This window comes from Nothoprocta perdicaria, unplaced genomic scaffold, assembly GCF_003342845.1.
Source record: "Nothoprocta perdicaria isolate Ctin4 unplaced genomic scaffold, notPer1 scaffold_2, whole genome shotgun sequence".
In the NCBI taxonomy this organism is placed as follows: domain Eukaryota; kingdom Metazoa; phylum Chordata; class Aves; order Tinamiformes; family Tinamidae; genus Nothoprocta; species Nothoprocta perdicaria.
Genome location: NW_020455204.1, coordinates 1,620,755 through 1,641,832, shown reverse-complemented (window position 1 = coordinate 1,641,832; position 21,078 = coordinate 1,620,755). Strand labels below are relative to the sequence as shown.

At 44.6% G+C, this 21,078-nt stretch overlaps 2 protein-coding genes across 3 annotated transcripts in view; one reads left to right on the top strand and one right to left on the bottom strand.

Annotated features, from left to right (window-relative positions):
* The window catches only part of RSPH14 (radial spoke head 14 homolog), a 69,154-nt gene that overhangs the window by 37,778 nt on the left and 10,298 nt on the right, over window positions 1–21,078 (top strand). The gene's annotated exons all lie outside the window — the stretch shown is intronic.
* Window positions 1–21,078, bottom strand: part of GNAZ (G protein subunit alpha z) — a 52,900-nt gene that overhangs the window by 30,720 nt on the left and 1,102 nt on the right. The window contains exons 1-2 of one of the 2 annotated variants that reach the window (XM_026037511.1): window positions 13,531–13,549; window positions 797–2,082 (exon numbers count right to left, since the gene is read on the bottom strand). In XM_026037511.1, the coding sequence (XP_025893296.1) occupies window positions 797–1,519 (723 nt within the window). In that variant the 5' untranslated portion in view covers window positions 1,520–2,082; window positions 13,531–13,549. Of the gene's footprint in view, window positions 1–796; window positions 2,083–13,530; window positions 13,550–21,078 lie in introns of those variants that run through there. The other variant, XM_026037510.1, reaches the window with a different exon arrangement.

Here is a 21,078-nt window from a genome sequence, read left to right as displayed (position 1 = left end):
TCCAAGCAGTGAGACTTGGTGGGCCAGCCCTACGTGCAAAACAACTGCAGGTGCTTAAGGGAGGACAAGAGAAGCAGGAGCACTGTCAGATTAACCCGCTGGTTTTCAGGGCGCACATTTTAACTCGTCCTAGAAGGCAGCTGTTTACAAATGCAAGTTTGGCAAGTTTAAGAATCATGAGGCAATGGAATCATAAACTCCTTTCCCAAAATTCTCATCTCTTAATCATCATGTTTTTACGAACCTATCAAAAAAAATGCAAAGAAAATCCTACAGCAGTCATCAAGCAAGCTGAGGGTAACAGTAAAGACAAGTCATGTATGGGAAAGGGTGCACATGTATCTCCATAGTTACTCCGTGCTAGGCAAACTGGAGGCTAACAACAGCATTAGAGATAGTTAAAACAGGAGTAGGTTTTCATGGGTAAGGCAAAGTAGCTATGTAACAGTCTTAACATTTCATTAGTATGAAAACTTAAAAAAGAGTTGCACAATATCCCAAATCCTGCTTGAGAATCGGGGGAAAAAAATATTTTAAACATTTTCTCATTTCTCAAGTGTTACTTATTACTGTTTCAAGATTTCGCAGGGCTTCCAAAACACCATGTCCGCATTAACCATCCTGTACACTAGGATGTCTGCTCCCACCCACCCACCACAACTCCAGGCATTCCCCGGGCAGAGGGAACCCTCAACCACATAAGCCTGAACATTCAGCAAAACTCATTAAAAATAAATAAAACTCATTTCTACTGGAGGAGGAAGGGCGGGTGGAAAAGAAAGGAAGATGCACTCACTGTTTGGTTATCCTCATAGAGCTTCAAGTCGTAGCCGCTCAGCTCCACACAGAAAATTATTGCTGTAACCCCCTCGAAACAGTGGATCCACTTTTTGCGCTCCGACCGCTGCCCACCCACATCCACCATTTTGAAAGTCAGCTCTTTGAAGGTAAACTTATTTTCTACAATGCCCGTGGTCATGTCCCGGGAACGGAGGATATCTTCCACAGTAGGGATGTAGTCCAGCGCCGCAATCCTCTCCAGGTCGTTCAGGTAGTAGGCAGCGTTGTCCTCCAGGTGGTACTCGTTGGAGCGACAGAAACACTCCTGCACACCGGGGTCTGCCCACAGCCGCTTCATGACCCCCAGGAGCTCTGGGGTGATCTCGCCCTTGCTCTCGGCCGGGCCCGTCAGGGCAAAAAGCTGCACGGCATCATAGGCTCGGTCGGGATTGTGGAATTCTATCTTGAGCGTGGCCAGAGCCCGGATGATCCGCGTGAGGGAGTCGATGGCGTTGTAGATGATCAGGGGCTTGTACTCCTTGCAGGCCTCCAGGTTGAAGCCGCCACTGTGAATGATTTTCATCTGCTTGACTATCGTACTCTTGCCAGAGTTGCTGGTACCCAGGAGCAGGAGCTTGATCTCCCTTCGCTGCCGCTGACTTTCAGAGCGCAGGTGGCGGTCGATGCGCCGGGACCGCCGCGCGGCCTCTTTCTCCTCAGAGCTTTGCCTACATCCCATGGTACAGCAGGCTGGTGCCGAAGGGAAAGGCAGGAGATTCTCTCAGTTTCTTTGTATCTCTGAAAAAGACCTGCTGTGTCTTTCAGTTCAGGTAAGCCTTGTACAGGAAACAAAAAGAGTAATATTTATCCAACACCTGATGGGCCAAGGGGTCTGTACCACCTAATTCAGCCCCAGCAGAGGAGCAAAACCACACAGATACACAACCGCAGAAATAGTCTTTTCAGTAGCTCTCATGGCACTCCCCTTTCCAGTGCATAAACTGTGGCACATTCCTGTTAATGGAAGGACACGTCCCTTTCCCACCCTTTGGCTACATCGGTCAGATATTCTCTTCTGCTCTGCATAATTATTTGGCTGCCTTCTGTCCAAAGGTAAGGAGCTGCACTTTCACCTGCCCCGCTGCAGCCCTCGTCTTTTGATTGCAGTTTCTGGTTGCTGGGGTGATGCCGCTAGATCAAGCTGAAGATCTTTTCAGTGGTGCTGTGCTTGGCTTGGCTTCTCTTCCCCCACTTCCTCAGCTGATGCAGCTCTCGAGATCTCTACTTTCCACCTGCCAAACACTGAGAAAAGAAATGAATGAAACGAGGCTTCGTTTGCTTGCTGCACACCGCTCACTCTTTCCTTTTCTTCTAGACTGCTCAACCTTTTATTATCTGAAACAGAAAATAGATGGAAAAATATCTAAAGCAAAGCAAAAATCTAATAACGCAGCAAAAACACAGGGACAGCTGAGGCTTGCAGACCTAAGAAAATGTGGTTTCGGAACAATAGTAAATCAAATCCCCTTTTCTTTCCAGCCTTCTGTGTTTTATTATCTAAAACCTACATGAAAACAAACAGTGCTGAGCTGTGTCCCAATTACTGCCTCGGCAAGAGCTCGTGGCAGTGCTTTTCCTGCACAGTCCTGTTCCAACTGGTTCTCCTCAAGTAGAAAACGAGACAGACTCACAACTACTTTTCCCCGTCTGTTTATATCAATATCTGGGATATGTGTCGGACCGCTCTTGCTTTCATCTCTTCCCGACCAGTTTGCTCGCCCTGAACATACTATAATGAAGCAAAAGGAGGGGATTAAGTTTGCTCCGTGGTTTTTGTGAAAGGGTTTGTACATTGAATAGTTGCTGATCTTGGCAGAAAATGGCAACGCACCTTCCTTCCCCTTGGAGAAACAGTGCTGGGGAACATACTACTTGCTTAATGAATAAAGTCATATACCAGCATAACCAACTTCAGCAAGTTGCTTTTCAGCGCAAAGCTGTTGCTATTAAGCCTTTCTTCCACTTTTAACACCGAAATTCTGTGTTAAAGGCAAGCGCTTTAACAAAACGCCCAAGAAATGCCACCTGAAGAAAGGGCTGACAGCTTTGCAGTTAGAGCAATCATTCTTTGCTAAATTAGGAGTTAAGCACACAGGTTGCAGTTCCATGGAAGAAAAACATTACTGCTAACTGATTGGGAATAGCTGGACTCTTTGAGGAAGGGCTTGCTGCTCCCACTAAGCCCTGAGCACAGTAGGAACCAGAAGGCTCAGCCTAACACAGATTGCAAGGCTTCCAGATCCTCAGGTGACGGTCATGGGCTGTCTGCAGGCCCACGATGGCACCTATTCCATGTCTGCTTCACTGTGTCCAAAGCGCCTTCCGTGACATTTCTAGCAGCTAAACTATATGTCATTAACCTCAGAGGCAGACTTTTTTTCCCCTCCTTCCTTCTTAAAAACCAAAGCTTACTAAAGAAATATAATTTTCATTGCTTACATAAGGCTAAGCCTCTTAGTTTCCATTTTCAAACGTGCCCTAGATGTATTTTGAAGTTTGTCCTGCATGAACTTGCTAACATTTGGATGTAGACATGGAAAAGCATTGAAATATGCACTGAAGGAAACAGTTCTGTGTAGCTGCTGAATAATTAGTGAACATGAGTTATTTCATCACTAAAAAGTCATCTCTACTTAGCTATTTGGGAAAAAAAAATGCCGGATTTGAAAATACCTGTTTACCATTCTCCTCCCTCACCTACATCATGGGGCAAGATGCAATTATATTAGCACACAGGAGGACAGGGATTTCATTCCTATTCTAACCACTCTAATCTGCTTGCAAAACATGAGCTCTGTTTACACGACTTCCATTTTGATATGTGTAACACATTATTAATACACACACATTTATTAGGGCATCTTCTCTAGGATGAATTATTACATGTTTTCTAGTATTCTTTTCATTGCTGAAAGTTTCAACTTTTTTTTTTTTAGTAGGCAAAAAGTCGTTATCAGTGATATCCCGCTTTACCCTCCCAGAGGTGTCGCTGTAGCAGAGGTTAATTACAACAAATAATAGTTGTAGCTAATATTTAAACTATTTAAATTGAGATAACGCACAGCAGAAAGACCTCAGGGGGATTCACAGATATAGGTGAGGATAATTACATCAGCTCCAGTGAGGAGCTAACCATTGAGTCAAAGGACTCAATGGTTAAAATCAAGTTCAGCTTTTAGATTTCTTCGCCTCTTCGGTTTATAGGAAGAACCATCTCTCTTAGCACATTTATTCCAGGCTTGGTAGGGAATAACTGCTATAATCTAGGATTTTGTCCCTCAGTCAGTTGGAGGAGCTATATGTAATGATCTCAGCACCTCTGGTTAACAGCAGATATTGCTCTTCTTGTGCTATTTATATATTACATCATTGTTGCATCAGGCTACCCTCATCTGAGCTTCTATCTTCTGCACAGCTTTCTCTTTCTACACAAAGTAGGTGACGTACAGATGAAGATTGGAGTCCACACAGGTGCTTTGGGATGTGGGGCTTCTGCAGGTACCCATCTCTGGGGTTTTTATTTAGGTGACAGCATCTTGGCACTGGACAGGGGCTGGCAGAGCAATACGGCCCTTATCTGCACAGTTTGTGCAGTGCATACATAAAGGTGTCTGGGAACGTGAAGTACGAGCATAAAAAAGGATCAACAAGATGATCAAGGTTGACTGTTAACATCAGAGGAAAGGTATCTGAGACTGGACAGTCAACAAGCAGTAGTTTTACATTTTTACATCCTGAAGTTTCCTCTGATGTTAGCCCAGAACAGTTGAGGGGGCTGTCACTGGCTCTCCAATACTTTTCTTGATTCTGTTTCTGTTTCCTGATTCTGATTCCTGTTTGTCACACATTATTGGCCTCAATAATTGCCTGATTCTAAAAAAAGATCTGCTTGTATGGGCATAAAATCTCCAGATTTATCATAACTTCTGATATTTTGGAGTGGCCATAGGAGATGGGAACTAATTATACAAAGTATGGTCCCTCACTTTGTTTCCCTGTCCATATCTTTGACGCAGCAGAATAAATAAGACAGTATTAATGTGTGACAAACAGTTTGGTAGAAAGTTGCTTTCAAGCTAAAGCAGGGAATCGGAGTTCCCGGTGACCGTACACGTCCACAGAGATTTCCAGCAATTTAAAGATGGCACTTCAGCAAAACCTCCTTTTCACAGGTTTGCACTATTAAAAGAAAGAAGAGACTTGGGGGAATATGATATTTATCAGAAAACCCCCAAGAGGGTTGACTGAGGAAGTCAAGAGCTCTACTAAGCAACCACAGCTATGAGAGGAAACAAGGCTAATAAGGAATGGGAAGGGAGTTCAGAAGAGCAACCACAGAGGCCCAAACACTTAGGCAATAATTTTATTCTGTAGTAAGTGGACACTAAACACCATATAATAGTAATCTAGGCAAAATTGTTGTTAAAACAGTGGACATAGACATCCTACTAGCATTCTCCTTATACAACTCTTAAATCTGAAAGGAGAAGAACTAAAAGCTTAAAAACAAAAATATATGTGCAAGATTGCATGATTTTCTCTTAAATGGAATCTTTCATATGCAAAATTGGTTGTTAGCCTTCTGCTAGAGGGCTATCTTATTTATGTTGCTTTTTGCAGTTGCTTGAAGCCTTGGGAAATAATTTTCAGTGAAAATACCTGCACATACCTAGCTCTAAATAAATATTTGGGAAAAGTTTTCAGTCCAAATGTCTAGGGCATTTCTGAACACAGTGCTTGGGAAAAAAATTGTTTTGTCCACACTGGAAGCAATTGCAACATTTTTCTTTAAAATTGTGCTATGCATCCACACTGAACTCGGGCTCAGTTAAAGATCCGAACATTTTGACTAAAGTAGAGAACACTTTCACTGAAGGACTTGATAGGTAAGAGCAATTGGTCTGGCATTTCTAGCTAAGGCAAGCAGGAAAGAAAAGGAAAAGACGTGATTTTTATCCTAAGGAAAATCCACAGTCTATATGCACTAGAACACCTTTCCCTCCAAAGGCAAGAGCACAGTGCCAAGTTGCTGAGCCTGATCTTTCCTTGTCTACCTGCAAGTGTTTGTGGATCTCACTGACACCCTCTCTATCTCTCCTCATACAGAACAACCACCTCTTGGTTATTGGTGCTGTTCAATCTTATCATTGAGTGCAAGAGTTTCAGCTTTGCAGAATTACAGATATCCATATAATATGATAGAATTGAATTTATTTTGTTAAAAAAATGAAGAGAAATAAGCCATCTTAGAAGGACATTAAGGATGACCTGCTTGGACACAATCCTGTCCCACATGCTCTAGGTGACCCTCTGTGTGCAGAGAGGTTGAATCTCCAAAGGTCCCTTCCAACCTTAAGGATTCTATGATGAACACTCAAGTCCGTTAAAGTCATATGCACAAATCATGGCAAATATTTTGATTATATATTCATATACTGATCTAATAAACAAACAAGAGGGCAGAGTAAATGAAGCTGTCGCCTTTTGGGCTTGTTTGTTCCAGCAGTTATAAAAGCATGCATCCTGTTAGCCAGATGACTGATGAAAGCAGCGCTAGTGTCATGATTAGAGCAGCTGGATGTTGGGCTGGGCTGCTGAATTCCACCCTCTTTGTCATGGCTGCTGTTTGTGATGTTAATTAACTGGCTGAAACCCATCCTTTCACAGATAATGGTTGCTTGTGGTTTTCCTTTCTTAGACACCCAGCTTAAGATCCTATCTGTGACCCCCAAAAGACCAAGTGTTATATATAATTAGCATCAAGAGTATATGTTTCATGTATTTGAACACTACACAATGCAATGCAGTCTTATAAAGAAAAAATCCATGCTTGATGGCTATCAAAAATGGGGCCCTTATGTCCCTTCCACCTCCCAATGCATTAAAAAGATGAATTAATATTTGTGCAATATATCATGAGAAGAACAGCAAAGCAGTTAATATTCCTTGCACCATCTAGCTAAAATACAATATGCATTAAGACCAGGACCACACACACAACACTGAGCAGATTAAACAAACCTTGCCCTCTCTCTTGGGAATTGTCCAACATACTTCAAGCAGTATCAAAGAACCAATTACATCAGTCAGTGGTATCAGAAACTTATCAAAACACAGTATTTCTTGTGCAAAACATCAAACCTCTACAGCATTAATACCTAGAGCCCTCAGCTGTCATTTCAGAGCTGACCTTTAGACTTCCATAAAGAAGGAAATATTAGAATAATTTTACCATGTGTCCCTAGCAGGTGTGCAGAAAAGCCTGGCTGCTGCACAGGGAGTAGAGAAGCGGCACCTGCAGCTGCTTTGAGCATGTACAAATATCAGATTAATGTTTAAAATACTGGAACAAAGCAACAGGGGAGAGCAGCACCCAGGCAGTGCCAGCATCATGATAACAGCAGCGTAGGTTAGAGCTGCATTGGGGTTGCTTTTTAATACTTGAATTTTAATGCCTGTGTTACTGTGGTTTGTAGAAGCTAAGACTCTCAGAGGAAGTTCCCAGTATAGCCACAGGGACCGGCGTTGCTGCTCCAGGTATTCTGCGGAACTTAAAGAGGTGACCCCATTCCACACACCAACCTAACACCCATGCAGCCTGATCATCAAAGTGACAGATTTGCTATCGCTCACCCAGCCTTATTACACAAAATAGCTTATGAAAATACAAGGAAATTTCAGTAGTTACCACAGCAAAAGTTTAAAAGGGAGATTCGAAACAGGGTAACAGCATTGCCTTGCAAAAGGCCATTGCTCTCATGGTGCATGAAAGGCTGTGGACAGAAGCAAAACCAGGCTTATTTTAGACTGTCCCAACAGCAGATAGGAGCTAAGCCCAAGCCGAAGTCAGAATCTCACTGGTAAGAACATGAGTGACTGGGAATAGATAATAGTGCCCTGAGGAGAGCCTTGGAGATGGTCTAAGGTGATAGAGAAAGGCAGACACTGAGGATTCCAGGAGCACAGCCTGAGTCCCGGCAAGAGGTGCCTCAAAACAGGACCAAAGACACAGCACAATTTTTACCTGTGGTTGTGGGTAAGGCAGGATCTTTGAGACACTATACAGAAATAAATCAGCACAGCACTGCTCAAATATTGAGGAAGAACAAAACAGAGGAGAAGCAGAGACTGAGACAAAGCATAAGAGAAAATAAAGACAGAGGCTGCGGTAAACGGAGGGGACAGAGTTCGACAAGCTTCTGTACCCGTGAAAAAGGGGAAAGCTTCCTTTTTTTTTTCTCTCAAATAAAAGGGACAAACAAGCAAGCTGAGAAGAGTATGAGCACATCATCCTATGCCATATAGGAAGAGATCAACAAAAGCTGGGCAGAGAGGGAAGGCGGCTGATGGAAAAGGGCTGAGGAGTCATTCAGAAGCTGCAGAGATGGGCTCATGCATATGGAATTCAATCACTCAGAGGCAAGGGGGAAGATTAAAGAGAAACAGAGAGAGAATAAAGCCACGGTGAAAGAAGTCAGCTGGTTTATGAAATTTCTGCCAAAATGGTTTTCTTGGAAAAAAGCCATTCCTGCAGGATTGGCAGTTGGCGAGATGTGCCTTAAAATGAGCGAAAGAGCAAAAAGCTTTGGAAGGAGGAAAACAAAACACAAAAATCAATTGCAGTAGTGACCAGCACTGACGTCACAGGGCGTTGAGTGCAGGTTTGCAAGAGCATGGCAGGGATGGATCGGCAGAGTGATAGTTAAAGCTGGAAACTAAGCAACTGAAAACAAGCAAAGTTTCACAGAGACCAAATCAAGGAAACCTTGGAGAATGGAAGAACAAAAAAGCAGACACAGGTTGGATAAGTAGAATATGCAAGAGCAGCATCATGAAACAGGGAGAACATCAGCAAGCTGATCAAAATGGAAAGGACTAGAAAAGGAAAGCAGGACTGTGAAGAGTAAAGCAAATATTCCTTATGATGGTCTAACATAGGGGAGAGCATAAAGGAAGCTTGGAAACCTCACAAGGATTCGTGACAAGACACAGAAGCAGAAGAAAATGGTGATTGTCACACAACCAGAAAAGGAAGGGAGGAAGATGCCTAGAAGAGGGTGAATATCAGCCCAGGAGAGAGGCAAGGCTGTTGTTGATGATGAATCTGCTCAATAAGGTGCACAGAGATTGCCACCCTTGGGCCACATAAAATTAATCATACAAATGGTATCAGGAGGGAACTATGGATTTCCTAGGTTCCATCATAGCAACTCAAGTTGAACATGATTTCATCCACAGAAGGAGAAACGAAGAGAGGAAGATGTATTAGGCCACAGCCCAAGGGAAAAAAGAACGTACATATAAAAAAATACACATCCCAAGAAGCTAAATGCAATCCAGTGTTTTCTGAAGTGTGACTCATGGGAGAGGACGTACATGCTACCAGGCACAGATTACAGCTGCAGCCTACGCCTTGCTCTGCTTCTCTTGAAATTCAGAGGCTTTGACAGCCTCACAGCCCTGCTGCATGCGAGAGCTTGGGCAGGTGCCTCCCTGACCGCCCAGCCATTTATATACTCGCTCCTTCTCTAATCCAAATATTTTCCCCACATCGCCACCAAAATGAAGGTGAAGGAAGTCATCCACATGGCATTTTTTGTATGGAATTACTTGAGTCCAGTCCAAATAGACAGATAGATAACACAAAACCCAACTCTGCAACCAGAAATTTAACAAGTGTGGTATTGTACAGTGGCTAATTAGTTCCTGGTTTCAGGATCTAAATTAGCATTTTCCATATGACATTTTGCTTTGCCTTCAAAGGGCATTAACCCAGCACTTAAGCAAATTTCAGCTGTCTGAGTAAAGAACTGTGATTCTGCCTCCTCATCCTCCTGGGTACCACACAGCTCCTTAACCCCAGAAAGCCTCTTTAGGGGCTTCCTAACCTTGCTGGTGTGCAAATTCCTAAGGAAAGGCATATTCCATGACATGCTTTCCTGCAAACAGTCCTTACTGGAGCTACTGAATCCCTAACTCCTTTCTGCACTGCACAGGGAAGCAGAGCAGCATCTCCAGCTCCCCAGCAGCCTCATTTCTCTCCAGCAGCACAAAACCCACCCATGACAGCAGCCCTGTGGGACATGGTGCCGTGTTTAGGCTACGGGCAGCAACCTGAGACTGGGTCACTGTGCAAGGCAGAACCCAAGAGACACAGGGCCAGAAAGGGTATTTCAGTGAGCATGAGTCTGCAGCTTGACAGATTAATCAAGAGACAGGATAACAAGAAAAAATATATATATTAACTTCAGCTCATTTTGCACAGGAATTAATATTCCAAATGAGTTGAGTTTGAGATAAGGGATTCTGTTGTGACTTAAATTCCATTCTAAATTTTGAACTGCCAGTAGATGCGCTCTCTTTCTTGCAAGTTAGGTGTGTCTTGCTGGGCCTTTTATTGGAGGAATTCTCTAACATTTCTTCCTGCACAAGGCTTCACCAAAACTAAAGTTTGTGACATCAAGGCATAAGAGACTCCTCCGATATCTGAAAATTATTATCTCTGTCTCCTCCACCATCTTCCAACAATTTGGGTTTTGTAGTTAAGATTAGAGAGTGGTAACTTGCTAACGCCCTTATCTTTTATTCAATTTCAAGGTGACCTTATGGGCTCTCACTGTAAGAGTTGTCCATGGGTTTTGCTAATGAGCAAAATCTTTAAATATAATCAGAAAAAGCTTAACAAGTCCCACGTTTTTCATATCAAGCCTGAAAGCTCCAAACCCACATCCAGTAAATTGTTTTCTAGAATTCCCATCTTGTGCTACAACGCTTTGGTTTTTTTCCATAAGCGAGATTAAGGCAAATGCTTGCAGTTACTTTCACTAGACTTTTAATCATTCGCTTTACCACTCCACATCACACACTGCCCTTGAAAAATGGTCTGGTCTGTTCAAGAGAAAAATGCAGTCAACATCTATATGTGATGCTTTGAACATTCGAGGACTCTGGAGTGGTTAAGCTTGCTTCATTTAACTTTAAGAACTCCTTTTAGAAGCAATTTATGTGGATAAAGTGAGACAAGGTGCTGGTTTAACTACCTGAAGAGTCCAAATACCCAGTTTATGCACAGAAAGCAGTTTTAACAGCAGTGCAAGCATCTAGTGATACTCCCAGTATGTTTCCACAATTCATCGCCTAGAGAGAACTAAGTTTCCTAAATAAAGGCAGCTTCTATTCTTATTCAACCTTGTTTCTCTTCTGATATCCAGAAAACATTTAGCTGGCACTAAATGAGACTGTGATACGAGTTAGAGGAAACCCACTTAAGTAGTTTTAAGGAAACTGAAGCTTACAATAACATAGCTTGACGTGACACTTTTGGATGAGAACACTCATAGCTCCTCCTCAGCAGGACAAATACGGCTGCTGGTAGTAGGTCACTGTGGTGGGACCCGTCCCATTCAAGGTAGGCTTCAGCAGGGAGTGAAGCCAAGGCTCTATCCCATTCCGAACAGGATGAAAATAAACCTAAAGGTTTATATGCAGAAATAGCACAGACGGGATACTCAAGTGCGTGCAGTGCAAGCAGCTTTACTGAAAAATTTAGTCTGTAAATACTGAAAATTGACTGAAAATTTAGTCTGTAACTCATGATTCACACTCTTGCTGTGCATGGATATCCGCACCAATATAACACATGCATAGACATCTTTAGTAAGAGCAGACATGAAATTGGATAGTCAAAGCTTCAGCTCCCTGCTTCTATGATTTCATCATTACTGTATTGCATGCTACTGTGCTACTGAAGCACAATCGGCATCATATTGTGCTTTAAAGTTAACTCCTATCTCTATGCCAACAGGCTAAGACTGGCCTCTGCAGTACTCTGCCTATATAGTATAGGTCTAATCTATACAGTGAGCACTGCAAACAAACTTGACCATACAGATTTTTTTGGAGTTATCCTATTTTAAGTTGATAAAGTGTTATCTTTTTCTCAGACCTGAAACATCTATGCATGAGATGACTACTTTTGTTATTAGAGAAGGCAAAATGCAACCAGATTTTCCCTTGCTGCATCTTTTGTTATTTTTCAGCTGTGCTTTGGTAATTGAACAGCTATTACCAGCGTTGGAATAGGGCAGGCAATTGTAACTGAGGATTTTGTAACACATACTGATGATTCACTCTATATTCTATAAACATTGCAACTACTCACATATATTTTTGAGGTAATTACTACTCCTATTCAAATTTGAGCTGTACACAAGCATATCTTAAACATGCAAATGTTGCCCCCCCCCATTACAAGTCTTATTCCCTTCTGTCCTGCTAATAACTCCCTCACGATGCGACCATTTTATACATTTTTCTAAAACACATGACAGAATTTTCATTAGTTACTTATAGGTAAAATTTTGCCTGCAAGCATTCTGTCCTCCTTCTGCCATACAAGTTATCCTATGTTACGGAGGAAAAAAAGAAAAACCTTTTTGTATCTTCTCAACTATTACTTTCTTCTCTCCTTTAACGTACCTACACAGTCCTCTGACCATTTAATCCTTCCCTTTTCGCTCATTTCATTTAGAATAGGCTCTTGAGTCAAATACTGGGAATTTACAGATTAATTCATGATGCTACATACACGATCCACTGCTGCTGCTAACAGCAGTAAGAACTGTGGCCTTTTCATGGTTGTTTTGCCTGAAATATTCCCAGCAGCTTAAGCGAGGCTTTCCCCAGGTAAACGCACAACTACAGCCATGCAGAACAAGCCTGAGCAGCAGCTTTGCAAATGCTGCTTCTGGCCTTTTGTTCCTTTTAGTCTCTGCAATCTCTCGGCTTGATTCAAGCAGCTGTGGTGCTCTCTGCAATTATCTTAAAGCTGAAAGGTGCTAATCTAGCCTTTCATTTAGTCATTATTCGGCAGTGAATCCTTAGTAATTCACTTTGCCTTTCTAGCTTTACTGGAAGAAGCTGTTTGTGGTGCTACCACATCATACTACTAAAAGGGCAGACACACCTGAAATGCTAGCGCTGAGAAAAGCCAGAGCTTCCTATCTATAGTTAGGATTGTACAGGTAGCATATGCAGATAAGGATAAAAATAATACACATGCTGCAGGTTTAACAGAGGCTCCAAATATATCCATACATCAGCACAGAGGTCAGTGCAGTGCAGGAGTGCAAAGGGCACAGTTTTAACAGTGCAAAAGATGCACCTAGATTCTAAATCTGTATTCCAGATTCCGTATCAGCTCCAAAACCACAAAGGAGATTTATCATGTGGGGGCCAGGGGCCATGAGACATAGTAAAACAACAGTTCACCTTAAAATTGTAGTTTAAAAGCATAAGGACACCTTAGAAACCAATCAAACAACTCAAACAGCAAGCAGGACTCACATCTTCAGTAATCTGTTTTCAGGTACCCCCTAGTTAAGTATTATCCAGCTTCTCTCCTGATAACTACTTGTAGCCTTCCAGGGTAATTTTGATTAAAAGTACATATTGGGCTGTATTCATTCACAGCATACCTCAAGACTTCTAAATCTTGAAGTTCTTCAAGGAAGAAGTGACAGAGACACTGCTGCCCAAGTGCTTTGAAAACTTCTGAACAGCTTTGATTCCTGCTCTGCTAAAAAATTCCTCACGGGATACAGTTTAGAAGTAACAAGAGAACAACACATTATCTAACACCAACCCAGACTTCCAAGGAGCCCATAAAATGAGGCACATAACATTCCTTACCTATCCATCCTAGGAAGGTGCCCAACAAACAACCTTCTTGCTTCCAACAAGAGCAGACAACTGAAAGAACCGACTAAATGGTTCCCAGCTGCCTGAATTGCTTTTAGCCCAATCCAGGTTAAAACAATTTGAACTTGATATCAGCTGGCATCAGTTGATATCAGCTGGCAGCATCCCATTAAGACTCCATGCCACTCAAATATTTGCCCTCTGCACATCTTTATTTTCTCCTAGCAAAGTATTTTTGCCATCAGGTGCTTCAGGATGAATATTAAGAGCAATCTGTGTCATCTCTTGGCCTACTGAAAACTTTCCACATTGAGAAAATATGTGATAAAAATTTCAAGTAGTTTTGATCTTTTGGAGGGACAGAAAGAGTGTATAAGGAGCAAGACAAGATATAGATTGTCCTCAAAATACTGATTGTGTCCCCTTGTGTCCCCTTGACTTTTTAAGACTACTTCTGTCGGTCCCTATGAGGGAGATACAATTTCAGTTTGTGTTCAAGTGTGTTGGGTCTGACAGTAATTAGTGTAAATGAGTACCCTGTATTTAAAAAAAACATCTTTTATGTTGGTTACAGGAAGTAGCTCGTTCACAATGGTAAAATTTCTAAAGGTTTGTGCAAAAGTGAATAGGACAAAATCCTAGAAATGTTGCCCATCTGCATCATTTTCTGAAATCTCTGCCCTTTACACTGGTATTCTGTTGACCTCTCTCTGCCATCAGGCCTATGACCGGTCCTCATGCAAGCTGGAAAAATGATGTGTAGTAAAAACTGCTTTATTTACAACAGCTTTCGATGAGTTCTTGACCAGTGCTTGCTTGATAAGTACTAAGAATATTAAATATGCAAAATCCAAATTGAAGCCATATAGATGAGGTGTGATTAATTGCAGATGACCTGTTCCAGTCCATAGTTGGAGACTTAAAACAGCATGAAAAAGATGCTACACAAAGATATCAAATTAAGTTTGATATCAAGTATTTTGTCAATGCAAGAACAATTTCAAAATTCCTTCTGTTACGATTCTCACACATTTTTCAGGTTACTCTTAATTTTACTACCATGGACGTTGCCCATTTCTTTCAGATCTTACAACTCTTACAGAACAACATGGTAAGAGGGTTCTGTCATCACGTACCAGGGGAATATTCTCTGTTAACATTTAATTTGAGTTTATAACTCACTTGCACTTGCAGCAAATGGGACAGAAGCAGTAATGGGGACCTCTCTGTATGTGGTGGCTGCTGCTTCATGAGGGTTTTAACTTCCATCACACAGATTGAAGTGTTCAGGATTGCAGTGCAGCATCAGTCCCCTTTGGGGAAATGGGGAATTGTAGTTTGCAGTGATAAAATTCATCGATTTGTAGCTCTGGTTGAGGTTGACACCTGATATTTTCCCTTATTTATGCCACCAGACCTGTGGCATCAAAGAATATTTTTACAGATGCAACAGGAACTGTGCAACCTATAGTCTCATCATGCCCGAAACAACACATATCCATTAATGCCTCAAATTAATACGTTATTGAAATTCTTATCCAATAATATGTCCCTATAATTTAAAAAATATGTCAAGCCTTTTGTGCTCTATTCCTTTTTGCAAACATGCTTGCACAAAGCAAATGCTGCACACCTATAGAATCATAGGCATGAAGCAAAGTTCACATTTGCTTTGGGGAATATTCCCAGCAAGAAACACAATCAGAAGACTTGGGCTCATCCACTCAGGGAGTGGAAACAAGATGATAATCACACAATAGTTCCAATTTGCAGCAGGATGGCCTCAGAATTTTAAATACCATCATAAATGTCACGGAATTACAAATTAAGGTGGGTTTATCTTTTCCTGGACATACATGGATTGAAAAAGAGGTTATAAAAAACGATCTTGGAAATTACTGTTTCAGGTGATATCCTACCACTTAATGCACGATAAAAAAGAGCACAATTGTAGGTTCTTATTAATTGTAAGAGGAGATATATATACCTGGCAGTTGCAAAATGGCTTCTGCTACAGCACCCTGGCTCTGCCAGATTTAAAAGGCCACACAAAAAACAGCTTGTTCCTACCAGAACCTTCCTACCAGAGAGGATCTTCCTACCAAGTAGCAGCTGCAAAAGGCATTTTGAGGGACACTATGAGCTCAGTGGCAGTGGAGAGATGCACTAGGGCCCTGTTGCTTATTGTGATACATTGGAGTTTAGGGTGGCTGCAATTAACATTATCTGCATTATTTTACCGATGGATTTTGGTTCTCTTAGTGATATTAAAATATTTCATAGATAGTATTGGTTAGAGTCTTTAGCTATAGTGTAAGCACTAAGGGGGATCAACAATTAATTTACTATTTTTCCTGTTTAAAACATCAAGATAGAAGAAATATCACTTTAATCCATGTAAGTGTAAAAATGGATATTATATATAATTGTCCGAATAATATTTTGCTAGTCAACTATTCAACTATTTCAATTTTATGGCTTGACCTGGTAGCTATGCAGAGTCGAAACTTTTTATTCAAAAATAGACAACATAATAACTCAAATTGCATTATTTTTATATAGAAGGGGTCGTAGATAATACTTGTCAATTCTTGGAAATCACGCATGCTTTTCTCTTTTATAAGAAGAAGTAATAACCAGGTACCTACCCCAAATACAAACAGCAAGTCCGCCCAGGGCTAAACATACAGCTGTGTTGTTGTTACCCTGCCATGACATTTGCCTCTAAATTGATTACAATTCAGATGAATTGTCCTTTTTTGCACAACACAACTGTGTGTCAAGTGTCTTTGTGCAGCAACACTTGTTTGCCATCTAATTGTGTTTGTCACAATGCATTTGGGGAGGAGAAAGGTACTTATTCTACACTGGCTCCAAAAGGCTCAAAAATACAGAAGGGAGGTGCGCGGGGAAAGGGTGGAAACACAGCAGGTATCTTCTCATAGGCCTGGAGACCTTGAAAGAGCAGCATAGAGACCCTGATTTCCTGGACTATTTTAACCCATATGGAGTCACACTTATATATTATATCTAAATATGCCAGCATTTTGATTTTAAAGGGCTTTAGTTTAAAAGCTCTTTGGTTTAACATACTATTAACTGTTGGTGCAGCAAGGTGTTACTGCTGGATCTGTCCATGGAGCAGCATTTGTAGGAGGCCAGAATTCTTGCCATAACGTTACGTTTTTCCCAGTAAGACCAATATGATTGGAAATCACTAATTTGCAAGTCAGAGTTTGTGACGTCAGGAGGAAGGTACCGAATTTGTCATTGAGACTGTGACCTCATTGAAATCTGTTGAAAAACTGTTCCTAGAGGGCACAGGAGAATCTGGTCTGAGAAGCCTGTGCCAGGGCTGCCGCCCTTGGAATTAGTGACCAAACCTGCAGCGACTTCAGTGAAAGCAGGACCAAACCCATATGCAGACAGACAGGTTCAACTCTTACTTTCAATTACAGAAATCTGGAGAATGTCTTCTAAAAATAGTGGAATTACTGTGATTTACTCCAGAGGAATCGGGAGTGTTTTTCTTTAATTAACGAAGCGGGGGAAAGGCCTAATTCCTCCGTGTTGCCTCATCACTGCGTATCACCCAAGCCTCTATCTGCTGTCAAAACCATTATCTGCTTAAGTTGGAGGGCAGACCTCACCATTTAAGGATTTAAGCTTTCACTGTCCACTGAGTTTTCTGTTATCCCTCTGCTTATCCCTCTCCCCACATCTCAGAAGAAGGAACACATTGCTGTTCTCTGTCTCCATTTCTTTAAATTTAACGTCACTTCTTTTTCCATTAATGTGCAATCTGGACTCAGACAACCCGAGCACTCTCACTTCGGTATTTTACAACTACCTGCCTGGCAATTTATAGATTTCTGTAGTTAAATCCAAACCCGAGGCTCATAACTGAAACATCGAGCTGTACTGGGAGCCAACTACATCTACCTTGAAGGTAATATGTCCAGAAAAGTCTTTTGTCTCCAACAATCTTCGCTGGAGTAGGAAGAACATAATCCACAGGCTGAAGTGAATATGTACATACATTTTTCTGTCACACAGACCTCTTTGTGAGGTCTGTTGTCATCAAAAAATCTCCATGGCCTTTTGCAGAATTCACCTGTGAAATGTCAGTGCTTCGGGATCGAGAGATGTCACAGGATTTTCAGCTCTCTGTGTCATTTAGCTAATGTCTTTCTGTCTTAATCACCTGCTTCCTAAAGGTGGGCACCTAGGGCCCCAAGCACACAGACCCAGCCCAGAATAATGTCCTTTACCCAAGGGCAGGGGCCAGAAGCCTCCAACCGCTTGGTGAGACAGAGGCAGCCAAGGAAGGGCAGGAAGCTCTGCCTGTCTCTGCCTCTCCTCAGCCAGCAGAGCTCCATGCTATGGAAGAAAAGTCACCTGTAACAGCAGCTGAGCCATCCGCTCACGCTTCCTTCAGCCACGGAAACAGCTTTCCCTAAGGAACTACAAAACACACGCTCAGTTTTTCCTCCTACAGCCGGAGTTTCTCCCAGGGACCATTTATTTTCTATCCGAGCGCTGTTATCACCCATGTCGGGGACACTGTACCAGCCACCCAAAGGGTGTGCCCCGATGGCGCGAAATACAGAGCCTCCAGCGAAGGCAAATTGGGGATGTCCCTGGCAGCAGATGGACATGAAGAGACACTGCAGAGAAAACCACGGAGTTTTGCCTTGAATCTTGCAGAGAAAAATGCCGTTAAGGCGGGTTAGCAGCCCACAGAGCAAATACTGCAAGAACACACATGAAGCAGCTTGTGCAAGGGAACAGCCAGAACCAGCTCGGCGCTATCACGAGACATTAAAGCCACACATGTCTGCAGAGCTAACGGGCTGCCATGGGAGGGCTGCGGTCCTGCGCAGGAATCTCTGGAGGAAACCTGGGAGCCCTCCACAAGTGCGGATGAGAGCCACGAAACCTGCCCATTCCTCGGCAGGCAGTAGCGCAGCTTGGCAGGCTGCGGCGCGGGGACCATGTCACAGGAATCCAGCAGCCGGGATCTTCCCTAACGGCACCGGCGGCTGCTGCCCTGCAAGGAGCTGCTCGAGCCCGAGGAGGCTTCTCCCGCAGGTGGCAGAACCGGCAGGTTCCCCTCCAACACCGGCACCGGGCCACGCTGGCCCATGGCCGGACTCAGCTCCTGCATATTAACGGATGCAATCCAGGTTGCGAAGGAGATGCCTTAATTTTGCCAAAAAAAAAAAAAGCCATCAGGCTGGAGCGGCAGCTCTGGGAAGGCCAGATCCCTCCAGAAGGTCATTCCCAGCACTCAGCAGCCCTTCTCCCAGTATCCCGTCCCCGGAGCGCAGAGCCCTTCCCGCCGCTCGCTCCCCGCGCCGCGACATCTTCGCCCGTTCCCCGTGGCCAGCGCCGCTCGGAGCGGCCGCCCGCGGGGGACACGCGCAATGTCACTCACCGCCGCTCGGCCCTCGCTGCAGGCGCCCCGTGCGCGGCCGCGGCTCCCGGCCGCATCCAGCGCCGCTCCGCTCCGCACCGCGCAGCGACGGCTCAGGCGGCGCGGGGCAGCGAGCCCTGCCTCATCCCCCGCCGCGGCCGCCTGAGGGACCCCCGAAAGCGCCGCGGCGGCGGCGCCCGTGGCTGCTCGGCGGGGAGGNNNGCGGGCTGGCCCCGTGGCCAGGGATGCGGGCTGGCCCCGTGGCCAGGGATGCAGCCGCATCCCGCGCGGCCGCCCGCCCCGCGCGCTGCCCCGCTCCCCGCTCCGGCGCCTCCCGTACCGTCTCCCGGGGAGATGGTCTCGATCTCCACCCCCATGACGGCTCCGTTCGGGTCGGGCCGGCTCTGTTGGGTTCGGCTCCGTTGGGGTGGGCTCGGTTCGGCTGCGCTGGGCTGGGCTGGGCTGGCGGCGGCCGGAGCCCGGTGAGCGCCGGCACCGATGCGGCGGCGGGCGGGCGGGAGGCGCCGCCGGGGCCGGGCCGGGCCGGGCCGCGGGGAGGCGGAGGCAGCGCCGCGTTTCCAAGTGAACGGCGGCGGAGCGGGGCGCGCAGCGCTGCGCGGTGCCGAGCGGAGCGGAGCGCGCCCGGGCCCGGCGCCGCCCGCCCCTCACGCGGGCTCCATGGCGGCCCGGGCTGCTGACGTTGGAGGGATGATGATGATGGTGATCATCATCATCATCATTTTATTATTTATTTATTTATACATACGTACCCCCTCCCTCCTCTGCTACGCTATAGGCCCCCACGCTTTATATAAGGTGCGCTGCTACGTGCGCTCGAGCCTCGGCTTTACCTCGCGGCGCCGGCACCTGCGCGCGGCGCGGAACGGGGAGCGCGGAGCCTTCCCGGGAATGCGGCCGGGAGCGGCGGGAAGCGGAACGAGGCGCCCGCGGCCCCGCGGGATGCAGCGCGGCGAGGAAAGCGCCTCTGTCCGCGGCTGCCTTTCCCTCTTGCCCATCTGCGTGCCCCGAGCCGCTGCCTTGCCCACCTTTCCCCTCACCCTTTCCCCTGTTTCGCATTTGTGTGCGACTCCCTGCAGCTTTTTCATTGAGCCTCCTTTGGTCCCCTTGAAGGATCCACATTCCTCATTTTTATCTAGCACTGTGTTCCTTTCAGCCATCCTCCCAGCCCAGTCGCACCCTGCAAAGGCTGCAGCTTCCACCCATCCCATACCTTAGGCTTGGGCTGCAAAGCTCATCCCCAAGCCCTGCTCATCCCTGGCGCGTTTCTGCAGGAGGTGCCAAGGGGGAAGCCAGGCAGAGCGCAGACATTTTTATTGCCACGCTCAGGCTAACGCCACACAGCGCGGGAAGCAGCCCGCTCCTGTAAATCCTGCCGCTTCCAGGAGCAACATTATCAGCAGAGCCGCAGCGCTGCCGAGTTGGAACGATGAAAAATGGGAGTGTAAACCAGAGGCAGCTGCAGGATTTCTCCTGCACACAAACAGGAACCAAGTAGGGCACCAGGAGAGGGAAACGTGCACCTAGGCGGTGACTCAGGGCCCTTGGTCACCCTGGACAAGTTCCCTGGTACATCCAGAGGAGCCACATTATCCTGACGGACACCTAGGATAGGCACAGTCAATGCAGAGGTGAATATATGTTGGTCTATGCAGTTTTTCTGCATTTTTTTTTTCTGAACAAAATTGAGTCATAGCTTATATACTTGCATCTATAGAAGGGAGTTTACTCATATAACATTTATATGTGATATACGCAAACAGCATTACTCTGCTAGCAAACCTTAACTTTTAGATCTTCAATTTGTCCCGTCTTCATAAAAAGGTAACCACCTGAAAAGCACTACAGCTTTATTTTGAATTTTTAGATTTAGTATCTAGCAACATAGCCATGTATTTTGGTGGATTTCTATTATCACACTGCGGTCAATGTTGTAATTCTAATAGTTTTTTGTTTTTCAAATGTAGTTTCTCACAACCGCATAAACCCCCAGCATGGATAGGATCCCAAGGGAATAAAATACAAAGTGTATCTGTGCTACGGAGGCTGGATAGAAGCATGGAAGAACAATAACAAGGTGTACAGGCTTAATCTGCTGTTCCATA